A 14,849-nucleotide genomic window follows, 5' to 3' on the forward strand; every position below is an offset into this window, starting at 1 on the left:
AGTTGGTCCTAGATTTGGAGAGGATGCCTAATAATGTCAAATGCTGTGGAGAAGGTGAAGGAAGGAGGCAGAAGAGAAAAGGTAATTGGGACAGATGAATAGGTATTCATAGGGACCTTCCAGAGAATTGGGCAGCTAAGCATTTGCAAAGAGCTAGGGAAGAAGAGGGCAAATTATCTTTGAAAAAAAAGTGAGGGTGGTAGGAAGCAAATCCTGAGAAGGTAACAGTTTTATAGGAATACTACTGTTCTCTTAAAATAATTTTTTTAAAAAGTGGGAGAGGGACACTTCTGATTTGCATGCATTTTACATAAATCTGCATAGCAATTTCTTAACCCTAAGGGATCAGATGTGGTTGCAAGAAGCAGAGAATTTCAAGGATGTCTTAAAAGTGTTTTAGTGTTCCCAATTCACTCCACCCTTCCATGGAAGTAGCTCTTATTGCTGTCATTTTCACAGTATAAGAGCAGAGCAGTCAACTTCAGAAATCTGACAGAAAATCATGTTCATAAACCTTTATAGACTGAGTGCTTTTCTCATTGTGTCTAGAGGGCTGGAAATGTGCCCTTGGTCTTGTATTTGGGTCTGTGCTGCCACACTGCAGTACTGAGGTTAGGGCACATGCTCTGATGTGAAGAAACAGTTCAAATAATTTAATTACTTATTCAGATGGTATTTTTTCCTTGAAGATATTCAAGTCTCAAATGCTTGTAGATTGAATATTTTAATAGGGAAAGGAGGTGAGCAAATTGTTAATATTAATAATTTATGTCTTTCAAATGATCTTTTGAAGTATGCATATAATTTGTGAACATTAACTTACACACCACCCTTTCTGGAATGAATTGTGTGATAATTACAATAATTGTAACAATGATTATAATAATAACAATCTTCTCTCTAGATAGAGCACTACAAATGAAATAACAAAATCAGATAAAATGAGGGAGATCAGCCCTGACCAGCAAAAAAGGCAAGTGGGATTATCTCTTGGGTTCTCATTAAGTAACATGTCATCTAAGTGCTTAGCTTGGTATCTTCTACTTTCTAAGATCTCAATAACTGCTAAGTGGGTCTGAAATGGTTCCCATAAATCAGTGTGTGTGACAGAGGCATATACCATGTTAGACGGTGTAGATAATCAACCCTGTGTAGTGACTTAATGAGGCTGGCAACGTCTCTCCACCTAAAATCTCCTGCCAACTAATATGCCACTGTACCTGAAATTCCACTGTGGTTGATTCTGATTTTGGTCTTTTAGTTAAGTCCTAATTTCTAATCAGTATTCATATTTTCAAATTCAAGCATCCCCTCCACATTCTTGTTAACCCACCAAGGTAATTTGTTATTAATACACTAAGAGTATAGTGTGAATTAGTTTGAAGGTTTTCCTTTCTGTGATGTAAGGGTTTGTCCTGAAAAGCTAAATGGACTTGTATAATGCATGGGGAGGTTTTCTTAAAAAAGAAAAGAGATAAGCTTTAAAAGTGAGGCTGTTTATGCTTCATAATTTCACCCCCTTTCTTTACTATCACCCAACTGCAGGTCAGTCAGCAAAGACTTACTTCATCCCTAAAATCCGGGTTCCCAAGGAAAGAACTCAATTACAATTTGCCCTTGAGGATGTCAAGATCGATACTGCAACCTGAATGTTCATCTCTGACTATCCCTACTAAACCACCACTCTCTTTTCCTCTCCATGTATGACCCATTTTATTTACCTCCCTTGAACTTTCTCCCATGTTAACATTTTATAAAGATGGGGAAAGATTTACCCAGGGAAACTCTTGCAGGAACAGCTCTTCGGTCAATCCAAAATGAAACCCATGAAAGCATCACCATCAATATGGCTGGGAAATAGGTTTGCAGCACAAAGAAGAAAACATGCCTCCTTAGCACAAAGTTGATGAAAAGCCTATTGTACCAACCTATGGAAAAAAGCCAAAGTTTTCATTAGAGCAAGCTTCCCCTTAGAAACACTGCACTTAGTGAAATGACCTGCTTCTTTAGACTCCAAGCTCTTGGGGACACGGAATTTGACAAACTCATCTCCATTTAGTTGGGCCTGGCACTCCATCAACATTTGTTCAACCAGCTGAACTGCAGTCAGCTTAATTATTTGACTCAAAGATCCCCTTTAACTTCCAAACCTGCAGTTCAGGGATGAATAGTGGTTATCTTTTGTGGGATGGCCTCTAAAGATCTGTCTCCACAATATATTGTATTGTGGCATTTCTGCAAGAGGGAAAGTCTTCAATACATGACTAATAAAGGCATAAAAGAGCCAATAAACCTTTTATTAGCTATAACAAATGAAAAAAACATTTAACTGAATGAAAAGATTCACAGTAGGTACTAGGTCATTGGATTTTGACCTGAGATGGAGACAGCTGGGGATTCAAAGGGGAAAGAAAACATCATCCATAAGTTAGTTTTATAATTTTAAAGACTCACAAGTACCATAATTTGTGTATGATGAATCTGCAAAAAAGTAACCAACTGATGTTTCTTTGCTTCCTATTGAAATTACATAAACTCACGTTGGTAATACTAATTGTGCTAATTAAAAGCACCATTTGTGGTGACATCCACACACACATTTTGTTCAGGTTTACCTCTCCCATTGACTACAAGGAAGTTTAAAGCCAAATTTTCAGACATCTACAGGACTTCTCTGAGCACCATTCTTTAATGACCACATACACATACCAGGATATATATAATACCTTATCCTTGTTTTTCTTTTTTTCTCATACATTTCTAATTTATATTACCTTGCTTTATTTCAAAATAACTATGTGCTAATCTTGTTAAATCTTTACTAAAATAAGGTAATACATGAGGAAACATGCAAATACATCTTTTCTGAATAAGTAGCAAGATTATTTTTTCTATGATAAATGCTGTTTATTTTCAAATAACATTATTCAAAACACAGGGACTATAGGTCAAAAGTTATAAAATAAAAATCATAGGTATTGCAGAGTTGGAAAACCCTTCTGCTAGTCTCAGCAGTAATTTCTTAGAAACCCAAGATGGCAAACCTATTAGATGGATCACTTAAGTACTTAGGCATTTGGCCTAAGAAATACACCTGGCCAACCCACACTGAACTGGCAGACTCTACTCTTAGAATCCTATTCTCAATTAAATACTCATTATCTTTTTCTTCCTTACCTAGTTCTAAGCTTCTAACAGTCAGTTTATATATGCTCAGGAATACCAAACAATTTTATTACCAGGAGTAATAAAATATACATCACATAGTACATTATAAAGTTAAAATATAAATTATTTTTAAGCTTCTCATTGTCTTGTATCACCTACATCACAGCCCCGGTTTATTACTGTGTACCACTGAGAGTTTCAGTGATGGCTGTAGAGTACAATAACAGCTCTCTGACCTTACAACTTTATATAATTACTGTGAGGTTAAAAGAAATAAGGAAAACCTGTGAAAGAAATTCAAAAGACAGTACTAAGGTATATAGTTTTCTGTTCATTATTAACTTGAAATAAAATTAGTTAACTGCATCCTTTCTTTATTCATAATTTTCTGAAGAACAGTTGTCCTTTTTTTTTTTTTTTTTTTTTTTTTTTTTTGGTGGGGTGGGGGCATGGTGGAGTAACCAGGAAGTCAAACTGCGGCTCTGTCTTGTGGTTTTAGACTAGGGGTGGTATTTTAGTTGAACCTGCAGGTCATGGGGAGTCCATTTCCCTATCAGGAAAGGTGGTGCTGCCTTGGAACGTTGTGAAGCCTTCATTTTGGGTAGTACAATAAAGAGTCTGATTCTATTTTTGATGTTTGACTGCTAAAAGCTCTCAAGCCCAACTTCTCCTTCTGCCCTATATCTGAGCAAGTTAATAAAAAGCCTAGGTCTCCTTTTCTTGGCACCTGTGAAAAGTTCAAACCATGCATCTTGTCCTACGACAGGCAGCCTTCACCCTAGCTGCACCCCCTAGCTACCATAAAAACCCAAGCCAGTAGCCCCTTCCTGTTTTCTCAAGCCATTTTTCATTTCAGACCTGCTTGGGAGCCTGCCCATCTCTCTCTAGAAAGCCTCATTATGTAAGTAATAAATCACTTCATACCCTTTTGTCATGTGTATGGCATCATCAGTTTTGGCATCTGAACTAAATTTTGGATGGGGACGGGTACATCTGCCTCCATCAGTTTGCCATACAGTAGAAAGAAGAGGAGTTAATAACAGAGAGAAAAAGGCTAGAGAGTTGGCACCCAGGGAAATGGAGGACTGGGCCAGTATTTGGGGAGTCAGTCCCAAGACAGAATAAAGAAGGTTTTTATACCTAGAGACAGTCACCTTCAATGGCCCTTTGAAAGTAGTCCTTAATACTCTCTATGAAAAGGATCAAGATAATGTGGATGAAAATAGGGTGATGATGACAGCTACTAACTAATATTTATTGAGCCTCTATTATATGGCAGATAACATTCTAAGGTACTTAACTATATGACATCATGTATCCTCACAACCCTATGATACAGAGAGTATTACGAAACCCATTTAAAGATGAGAAAGTTAAGGGTTAGAGAGATTAAGCAACTTGTCCAAGGTCAGGTTGCTAATAAATGATAGAGACAGGGTTTGAACTTAGGCAGTCTGTTTCTACTACTTACACATTCAGCCACTAGATTATGCTATGATAAAGAATAATTATTCAATGCATCCCTCAGGGGCAGGAGTCATTTCTTTTTTCTTTGTAAATTTATAGTGCATGATTTTGAGAATTTTGAGAAAGGGATCAGGAGGCAGAAGCCCTCATCTGCTTGTTAATATTGCCAGGTCGTGGTGATTTTTGAACAGTGGCAACGGTAGTGGTAAAGGCCAAGAAAAAAAAAAAAACACCCTGTTGTTCAGCTATAAAATGGAAACTAAGGTTCTATAACTATATTTCTGACTCTTAGAGCCAGAGTCAGATGTATAGTTTTTCTATACACCTGGGAGTGGTGGTTGTGGCTGGTAGTTGTAAGGATAGGAGTGAAGAAAACAAATCAAAAATTATTTTTGAGGAAGCTAAAATATTTAAACAGGAAACTAGTCTGAAAAAGACACTTGAGTTTGTCAGAAGATTATGTTTAATGATTCGTGGATAATGTGAGGCAGAGCTATCACATGCTCATGAACTAAAATAAGTTTCTAAATGTAATCTTTCCGAAACCTAACTAAGGGATGGTTAAATGAACCCAGATATGATTATTGATTTGATATTTGAATACAACTTCCAAAATGCCTCCCTTCGTCATTTTTCCTACCAATCTCTGTCATTAAAAAAAATGGGTATATTGTAACAAATTAAAAAATACAAGTGTTTTTTGTACCTACTTCTCAGAGGTATCTATTGTTAATCTTTCTAGGCTTTTAACACACACACACACACACACACACACACACACACACACGATATGCACAGATATGTATATAAGCACTCATGCACTCATAAATATGTATAAATACATTCTTCAATAACAAATATGGGATTTTTAAAATATATTCTTCCGTAACTTGCTTTTAAAGAATATTAATGTATTATGGATAAGTCTCCGTCTCATGTTACACAAAGCATGTACATTTGAACCTAATTCTAATTTTTTTTTCATTTTTCTTAGGAACCAAAATGATATTTCTTAAAAATGTAACTACCTTTGAACGTTAAAGATTTGTAAGTTCATTTTAAAATGCAAGCATCTTTGTAAGCAGTAAGTTTTTCCATGCCAGTATTTTCCTGGCTTTAGAGAGATTCTAAAACATGACCAGAAAAAGATAAAAATCAGCTAGTGTTGGAGCTGCCTGGTAGGGCTCAAAAAGTCTGACAAGCACAGATAAAATTATGGTAGAGCAAATGGAATGATTTAGTGGTAAAGTTGGAATTTTGAAGTGAAATTTAACTTCTTGTTAGGAGGACGGTTGGATATATGTTAATGGATAGTTGTGCTTCAAAAGCTAAAGAAATGCCATCGTTATTATTGTATATTTTGCATATGTTCTGTGCAGGAGACAATTCTTTTTGATTTCTATGCTTCATATATATTACATTATATTAGCATTAAATGTTGCAAATATCTATTTACAATTTATCATATGCCAAAGTTATTTTTCATTTTAGCAATAGTAAAATGAAAACACATCCTATAAATTATACTTCACGTATACCATGGTTCATTGCATACATTCTTTTATTTAAATATTAATTTAATTTAGGATTAAGAAAGAACATTAAAAATCCTGATAAATATATGCCTATATTTATTCATATAGAGAAAGACAAACCAAGAAAAGGAGGAGAAGAAGGAGGAGCAGAAAAATATATCAAAATAATAATATAGTTTATCTCTATGAGGTAGGATTACAAAGAGATTTTCCTTTAAATTTTTCTGAGGTCTCTTCAAATTATCTAACATTTATTCATTCATTGAATAATTAGCCTTTGAGCATCTACTGTGAGCCAGGGATATATCAGTGACCAAAACAAATAAATATGTGTTACTTACATAATCAGAAAAGGCAATAAACATGATTAAAATTGAGAGCATCATTTGCTGAATCCCAAGCAATGTAGACAAATAACGGAGTGAAATAGAGAATTTCTTCTAGGTCTAAATAGATAAAGAGCTGTTGTTCCTAGAGAATCATTTAACTTCTCTGCAATGTCAACTTCTACTTCTCTCTTAAAGCTGCAGGTTTTAGATAAAAACTTGATAACTACTCTCCAAGATCTAAGAACAGAGTGGAGAATCTTTGAGGAGAAAAGACACCACTATCAAGGCAGAGTAGGTAAAGCATTCTAGCCAGGACAGCTCTGAAACTCAGGGACAGCTGTTGGCACACTTTCTGGCTGGCCTAAGCATGGCTGCATTGAATCTGAAGTGGCATTTTATATGGATTCGGCCTAAAATGACCCAGAATATTAATATCCAGAAGGGGAATGATAGTGGAGGGTGAGGAGGGCAGAGGGGAACCGAAGGAGGCTGCTTCCAACTTTAGTCAATGGGGATCACATATAACTTTAAAAGGTGTCTTGGATAAAAGTTGTCAATTCAGAAATATATCTGTCATAGTAAAGAGTACTATATAGGCCCAATTTTGGATAGGTTTTCTGTTTGGGGCAATGATGCACTTTATGGATGGATTCATTCAGCTGATTTTTATTGAGCATCTGTCACGTGCCAAGAACATTCCAGGTGCTGCAGAAGAAATGGTGAGCAAGGCAGACAGATTCCCCACCCTTTTCCTGGTGAGGCACTCACACAACAAAGCAGTCAAATAAACGCATAGTTCAGGTGATGCTAAGTGCTGTGATGACCGAGATAGGGAACGGTGAGAAAGGAAGCCTGTTTTACACGGGGTTGGTTTGGTTAGGAAAGCACTGTTTGAGAAGCTATTTGAACAAAGCTCTGACTGAAATGAGGGAGAAGGGCATGAGAATATTGGGGGAAAGCACTCCAGGCAGAAGGAGGAGAAGGCCAAGCAGAGGCCCTGTAGATGGAATGAGGCAGGCAGGCAAAAACGCCAGTGTCGGGAGAGTAGCAGGTGGTGAGGGGCAGAGGAAGTGGGTGAGTCCCACATTAGGCAGGAGACTGATCACGTTGAGAAACTTCAATTTGTTGTAAATGTGATGGAAAGACACTGGAAAGTTTAGAACAGGAAAGAATTGTGAACTTTATGTTCCAAAGAGATTACTCTGTCTGCTGTATTGAGACTGGAGAAGTCAAGAATGGAAGCAAGGCATCTAGTTAGAGGTGGCTGCACGAATGGGAAAGAAACGATGTATGGAAGGGTGGAGCTTGCTCCCTGTAAAAGGAGAGGAATGATGGTGCTGGCCAAAGGGGACACACGCTTGGATTCCGGTCTTTTCACATGTTGTGGTGCTTTGCAAACAGTAGATGTCCAATAAATGCTGATGAATCACCCATGTAAAATGCTGTACCTGTGCTGCTATAGAAAGCTAATCCACTAGATGCACTGAAGTCTTCAATGAAGAACTGAGAAAGGGACATATGTTCTTCAGTATTTAAGGACTTGTTTCCATGTTTCCAGTATAGCATTAGGTCGTCCTCATTGTAGGCATCTAAAACAGGAAAATATCAGTCTTGTAAGTGGAATAAGCTCTTGTAAGCTCAATGAGTTCTATAACCATGTCTTATGTGGCTCTGTATCCTTAGTGCCTACTCCAATGACATGTACATATTAGGTGATAAAAATGTGTTTGCCAATGGACTGATCATACACACACTTTTAGGAGGAGGAAAAAGAATCTCTAAAAGTTAGGCCCTGATGACTAGTATAGTATGGATCTTGTGCCCACACAATGAATTGAAACTCCCCAGATAGCTGCTCCCATATTTGTGTACATTCTCTTAGAGTATTAAGCCAGGCCTCAGAGTGACACCATAGCATCCCCTCACTGTCACAGGCCTGACTCCAGGCTGTTAGTCCCCATTTGTTTTTAGTTTCCTTGGATGAAATTCCAAAATGGGCCAACATTACAAGAAATTTTCTAAAGTCAAATAGTGGTATGGAAAATTTCTAATGGAGTTGGGGCGGAGCATCTGTGGAGTAGACATCTGGTGAGATTCCCAGGATTTTAGACACATTTGCAAAAATTGCAGTCAGCTTTTAAGATCTTCTATCAAAAATAGCTGATTGGTAAAAGTGATTGACAGCTCAGATGCCCTGTGATGGGGCTTTGATTAGGGGGTCTATGTCTAGAGTTAGATTTTTCTAAGGAATCCAAGTCTACTTAATGGAGGATTGTGATTCATCTGGGAACGTGAATTCCAGAGCTTTCCAAATGTAGAAAGTCTGTGTCAGTCTATGTAACAACATTAGCAAGAATAGACTTTTTAGTGAGCTGTTCCTTTATTGTGGAAACTATAGAATATGCAATTATCAAAACACTTTTCCCCTGAACCTTCTCCTTTAACAGACAAACTGCCATCAACCTTCATAAAAAACAGGAACCAAAAAAAAAAAAAAAAAAAAGAAGCCACAATTGTTTTGGTTTTGGATAAATATATCAGTATTTTAAAATGCTTGTTAAGAGCATGCTTATTTACATGTAAGTATGTGACGGTGTGTTCAAATGATGTGCACTCACTCCACCAGGAAGTGAGACTTACAGCTTTCCAGTTCAAGAGAACAATTTTGAGTGTCAAGAGGAAACCTGCTGAAATCCATAAAGCACATGGCCGAAACCGTTATCCTATAAAAAGAATGAGAAAAAGAAAACTGCAGATCATTTAACCATCTGGCCAAATGAGCATGCAACATTGAAGCTTTCTTACTGTTTGCTGGTTCTGTGTGTCTTTCAAAAATAATGCAAAACAGGCAGTATTATCTTCTGTCCAAATGACATGCAAGGAAGCAAACTCAGGAGGGTAGATGATTTTCTTAAGACACAGAGTCAACGAGTGAATTCAGCTCTCATACCTTGCTTCTGAGTTCACCATTTCCTGATCAGCCCCCTCAGTATTTTCTGGCTCTGATGTCTCCAGAAAAACACTCTTCAAAGTGAGAGACTTTTAAATAGATTTAAATATTTTTTGCTTTCTGGAAGATCCACACATAAATAGTCTGTAGTAACAAAGGGTTGGAATGGTGGCAATAAAAACCTGAAGTTAAAGGTTTCCTTCACAAAGCAAGTTTACCCAAGGATATTCTCTTTCCAGTAGTGAGTGAAAAGCCTGGAGCATTCTTAGTTATAGATCTATGTGCACAATGCATAATTCAGGTACTATTAAGCCAAAAGGCTTGCATACTGATGAGAATGGTTTTTTCAAATTTTATATCCTCCTAGATTTTCCTGGCTTCAGGCAGAGGCTGCTGTACTATGATCTTGCCTCAAAGTAGAAACTTTGGTACCCACAATAGCAGATCAGAGGTTCATAAAAGGCCCCTGAGCAGGTTTGCAAAAAACAAAGGCAACAGATGCTCCTACCTGTGGTGCCCTTGAGTTAACCAGAGGAGTAGGGACATTTTATCTGCTGTGGGTTAATTCTACTGTCAATAGTCATGCAACAAAACATCAAGCCAAGGATTCATTTTGGTGTATTCCTAGTACTTTAAACCTAGAAAGGACCCTCTGAGGTGTTTCAGTCCATTTCCTTCACAGTACATGTGAGTGACTTAATGACCAAAGAGGCTAGGTGGCTAGGTAGTGTCAGAACCAAGCTGGAACCAGGGGATCTGGCTCTGGGCTTGGATTGGCTCTGCTGTTGGCTGGAAGAGCTGTGCTGACAACAATTTTGAGTTCCTCCTGTGTTAGACGATCTCCAAGATCACTCTCAGGGTCAGAGATTCACTAGAATGACTCGCAGAACCCAGCAAAGCTGTTGTACTCTTGGTTACCTATATTATAATGAAAGGACACAGATGAAAATCAACAGTAGAAAAGGGGCACAGGGCAGAGTCCAGGAGAGACCAGGAACACATTTCCAGTTGTCCTCTCCTAATGGAGTTATGTGGATGGCGCTTAATTCTCTCAGCAATGATATGTGACAACATCCTGGGGACATTATCAACTAAGGAAGCTCACCCAAGCCTTGGTATCTACACTTTCAACTGAGAGTAGCCACATAGTAATGACTGACCACCCACATGGCTGGCCTTAGTCTCCAGCCCCCTCCAGAGGTCAAGCTGATATCTAGTGGCTCAAAGTCTCCACCGTAAATCACATTGTTAGTAGAAACCATCTGGCTTGGCCCCCGGCCCCAAAGTAAACAAAGATACTCTCATCACTTAGGATATTCCAAGAGGTTAGAGGTTACCCTGCAAGAGCCTGGCAAGGGCCAAATATTTCCTGGAATGTGCAGGGTAAGAAAAATCCACTGAGTTAATTATTTACTGGACCTCCCCCCACCAAAATTAATTTAAAACAATTGATTCTTTGTCCAGATAGTGCCGTTCTGCTCCTGATTCCTGTTGAGACTTGACTCCAGTACGTATGAGTCCTATGCTACTCCTGACTTAAAAGTCCTATTGAGGCCAGGCACCATGGCTCACGCCTGTAACGCCAGTACTTTGGGAGGCCGAGGCGGGCAGATCATTTGAGGTCAGGAGTTCGAGACCAGCCTGGCAAACATGGTGAAACCTTGTCTCTACTAAAAATAGAAAAATTAGCTGGGCATGGTGGCGGGCACCTGTGATCCCAGCTACTCAGGAGGCTGAGGCAGGAGAATCGCTTGAACCCAGAAGGCAGAGGCTGCAGTGAGCTGAGATTGTGCCACTGCACCTCAGCCTGGGTGACACAGTGAGGCCCTGTTCCTCCCCCTAACCCCCCCAAAAAAACCCATTGAAAGTGATATTTTCCTTTAATTGCATTTTAAAAACATTGACAGCACTTATAAAATGCCTGGCAACAGCTCTGTGCCAAAGTGGTTAAGGTATTTTTAACGAGCAAAAATAATCTGTATGAGTTTCCTACTGCTGCTGTAACAAATTACTACAAATCTGGTGGTTTAATACAACAGAAATTTATTCTCTCACAGATTTGGAGACCAGAACTCTGAAATCAGTATCATGGAGCTGAAATCAAAGTGTCATAAAGGCCCTTCACTCTTAGCAGCTCTAGGGGGAAAATCCATGTGTCCTATAGCTTCTGGTGGCTGCCAACATTCCTTGACTTATGACCACATTGCCTGCTCTTCTTTTGTATGCATGAAATTGTCCTCTACCTTTCTATTATAAGCATACTTTTGATTGCATTTAAGTCCCAACCAGATAATCCAGATAATTTCTTCCCTATTTCAAGATCCTTAACTTAATCATGTCTGCAAGGATTTTTTTTTCTTTTTTGGTCATATATGATAAGCTTCACAGGTTCCAGGAATTAGGACATGGATATCTTTTGGGGTATCATTTTTTCACCCTACTTTAGAATTTTTCTAAGGTTTGTAGGACATTAAAAAAAGCTGAGTTGCTTGGGTTTACCAAACATTTTTAGAATTATCCATGATAAGCCACTCAATATGCACAGAACTCATTTGACTAAAAGAAAATATGGAACATTAAAAAGGGAGGACTGTTACAGCAAAGTGTTGGAATGCACATTTTAAAATTAAAAGAAAAGAAAAAGAGAGCAAATTGGTGTTAGCTTGAATGATAGCCATGCCTTCCCATGAAAAATGAAGGAGACAACTAAGAAAAGTTATTTAGCTAATCCAAGGTTCCAAAACTGCTTGGTGGGGTGCCAGGGTGGGGTGGAGTTGGTGAGGAGGAAAACAGGCTTGTTTACCTATAATATTGTGTGCCAGATTTTAGGATTTCCATAATTCAGCTCATTCTATTTGTCCAATCGACATAAACCCAGAGTGGGTAGAGTTAGAATAGAAAATCATTTTTTAAAATCTGGATGTTAGAACCAGGGGAAAATCACATCTTATGCTTGTGTCCCAATCTCCAGCAGTATTAAACAGACGGCAACATTGTGAGTTTCATCTGAAATAAGCATCATCAGCTTTGGTGCAGATGGCTGCAGTACAGGGAAGCCAAAGGTGATAGGCAGCTTTCCTTACCTGAGACTTAGGAGGACGTTTCCATCAGGGTGTACGCGCAGCATGATATTCTCCATAGTTGTATCATGGATGAAGGATCTTTTAGAGTGGACAAAAAAGATATCAGGCACCCAGATCTTTCTGGTCAATCTATGATCAAATGTCATGCTTTTGTTTGCTGTGCTAGGAAAGGAGAGCCTCTCGTCTTTCCAGTAATGCCTGAGATAAAAAGTCATTGTAAAGTCCTAGACAGAGAGAAAAAGAGACCAAAAAAACCAGTAGGAATATGGTTCAGGATGACCACTCAACACTGTTAGTCCCAGGACTCATTCCTATGGTGTTAATGACTTTTAAGTGAATGGTTAATATTGTAGTTTCAGGTAGATCTAGGATGAAGCTAAGGAGGTTATGCTTTGAGCTTCTCCTTCACATGGAGCCTAGTGAACGTTGAGAATTTCTGGGAGTTATAACAGAATATTCAAGTTGGGGAAGGGGAACCAGGTTATAAATGGGAAGCATTTCTGTGTAAGCATTCTGGTAAATAACCTAAAGAGATTTCAGAAGAAAGGAACTTGAAACTTTACTATTTTATTGTCCATTATTTTATTGTGACTTCCTTTTTTATTCTAAATCACTTTTAAAACTGATTTTGTATTGATATTCACGTTATTTTTGTTAAAGAAGTTTTCCCAAATCGAATAAACTACAGTCCCATAAAAACATGGATACAGTGTTTATTAGAGCTATTCGTGTAAAGCAAGTTGTCAGAAGTCCTGGGACAGAGACAGAATCATCCTCAGCTTGAGAGATAGAAAGCATATTGTGAAATGGTAGTTCTCAAAGTTTAGTGTGCAAAGATTGACTTTTGAAGTTTGTTGAAATGGCACATTTCCCAGAAGCTAGTTCCCAGAGATTCTGATTCAGTATGGCTCAGGGATTTGAATTGTTACTGTTTATTCTTACATTGTAAGAATGTATCGATGAGAGGAAAAAAACTGTACTAGCATTATATTAGAAAAAACAGTTTATTTAGTTAATAATTTGAGTTTTGTTTGGCTCTCAGATGTTCCAAATATTTGGTTGTTTGAATAGAAACTCCCCTAGCTTCATCCAAATTATTGGCTGTTGGACAATTACAATTTCTTACTTCCTACTATTTTGCAATTGCTTACTTCTTACTATTTCACAATTGCTTACTTCTTACTATCTTTTTTTCCAACACTAATCAAATTTTTCTTGAACCAGTGCATATCATAGAACTTTGGCATTTATTATACAAACAAAGGATACATTTCAGTAAACTCTGAATGAGTCACCAATTAATTATGAGCTAGTTTGTCCTAGGTTCAGAATAGAGTTATACTGATTTATGGCTCTGGATTAATCTAGGAACATTAGCCATGTGTAATTTTGAATTAGGGTGAGGGCAAATAAACAGAATGGTTCCTTCATTAACATAATACAAGGAATTGTGTGGGTTACTGCACAGAGAGCCTTAATAAGCATATATTTAGAATTAGATGCTCAGTCTGATCTGAAGTTCACTAGGCAAACACTGAGTTTATGCAGTCAAATAGCAGACGTTGGTGCATGTCTGTGATATAGCAAGTCACCACACGCTGGCACTATCAGGAGCAGGCCAAACAGCATTCTGGGAGGAGGGTGAGACAAAACTTAAGTGGATCAAAAGTGAAGTTAGGGCGGATGAGAGAGTAGAAAGATGATAAATGAGAAGCAAAAACAAATAAACAAACCAACAAAAAAACCAACACTGGGGGAAGGGTGAATCACTGACAATCAGAAAGCATTTTCAAACTGGGCATGTGAACCCAGTCCAGTTTTATCTGATACGGACTAGCACAGCTAACCTTATTCAGGAGGTAAAGATGATGTCCAGTTCTGGGTGCTGCTGGTTAGAAACAATAAGGACTTTAGATGCAAACTGGGTCATTCAGAAATGACTTGGATAATACGCCAGGAGAGGGGAAATAAAAGCTTGTTCTCAGAGCACAACAGGCTTGGGGAAGTATCATTCAGAAATGACTTGGATAATACATCATTCAGAAATGACTTGGATAATATGCCAGGAAAGGGGGAATAAAAGCTTGTTCTCAGAGCACAACAGGCTTGGGGAAGTATCAGTAAAAGAGCTGCCTTTGGGTAAGAAAGGGGCAAAATCTTCTAAACCAATCTTTTTTGAGTAGCGAGTCCTATTAGTGCTATTCCCTTTTGCAGGAGAATGGCAAATGAATCTTTAAGACTTACATTGAGCTGAAATAAATATTGAATTAGATAATGATAAGGATGAGGCAGACCATTAGCTGAAGAGTTTACAGAC

The 14,849-nt window shown here is 38.1% G+C and overlaps 1 protein-coding gene across 1 annotated transcript in view; it reads right to left on the reverse strand.

The window, feature by feature from the left end:
• GABRR3 (gamma-aminobutyric acid type A receptor subunit rho3) overlaps positions 1–14,849 on the reverse strand; it is a 50,379-nt gene that overhangs the window by 14,707 nt on the left and 20,823 nt on the right. Inside the window, exons 5-8 of the mRNA XM_004035950.4 lie at positions 12,533–12,756; positions 9,140–9,222; positions 7,948–8,088; positions 1,776–1,928 (exon numbers count right to left, since the gene is read on the reverse strand). Coding sequence (XP_004035998.1) covers positions 1,776–1,928; positions 7,948–8,088; positions 9,140–9,222; positions 12,533–12,756 — 601 coding nt within the window. The remainder of the gene's footprint in view (positions 1–1,775; positions 1,929–7,947; positions 8,089–9,139; positions 9,223–12,532; positions 12,757–14,849) is intronic.

This window comes from Gorilla gorilla, chromosome 2 (assembly GCF_029281585.2).
Source record: "Gorilla gorilla gorilla isolate KB3781 chromosome 2, NHGRI_mGorGor1-v2.1_pri, whole genome shotgun sequence".
NCBI classification, from domain to species: domain Eukaryota; kingdom Metazoa; phylum Chordata; class Mammalia; order Primates; family Hominidae; genus Gorilla; species Gorilla gorilla.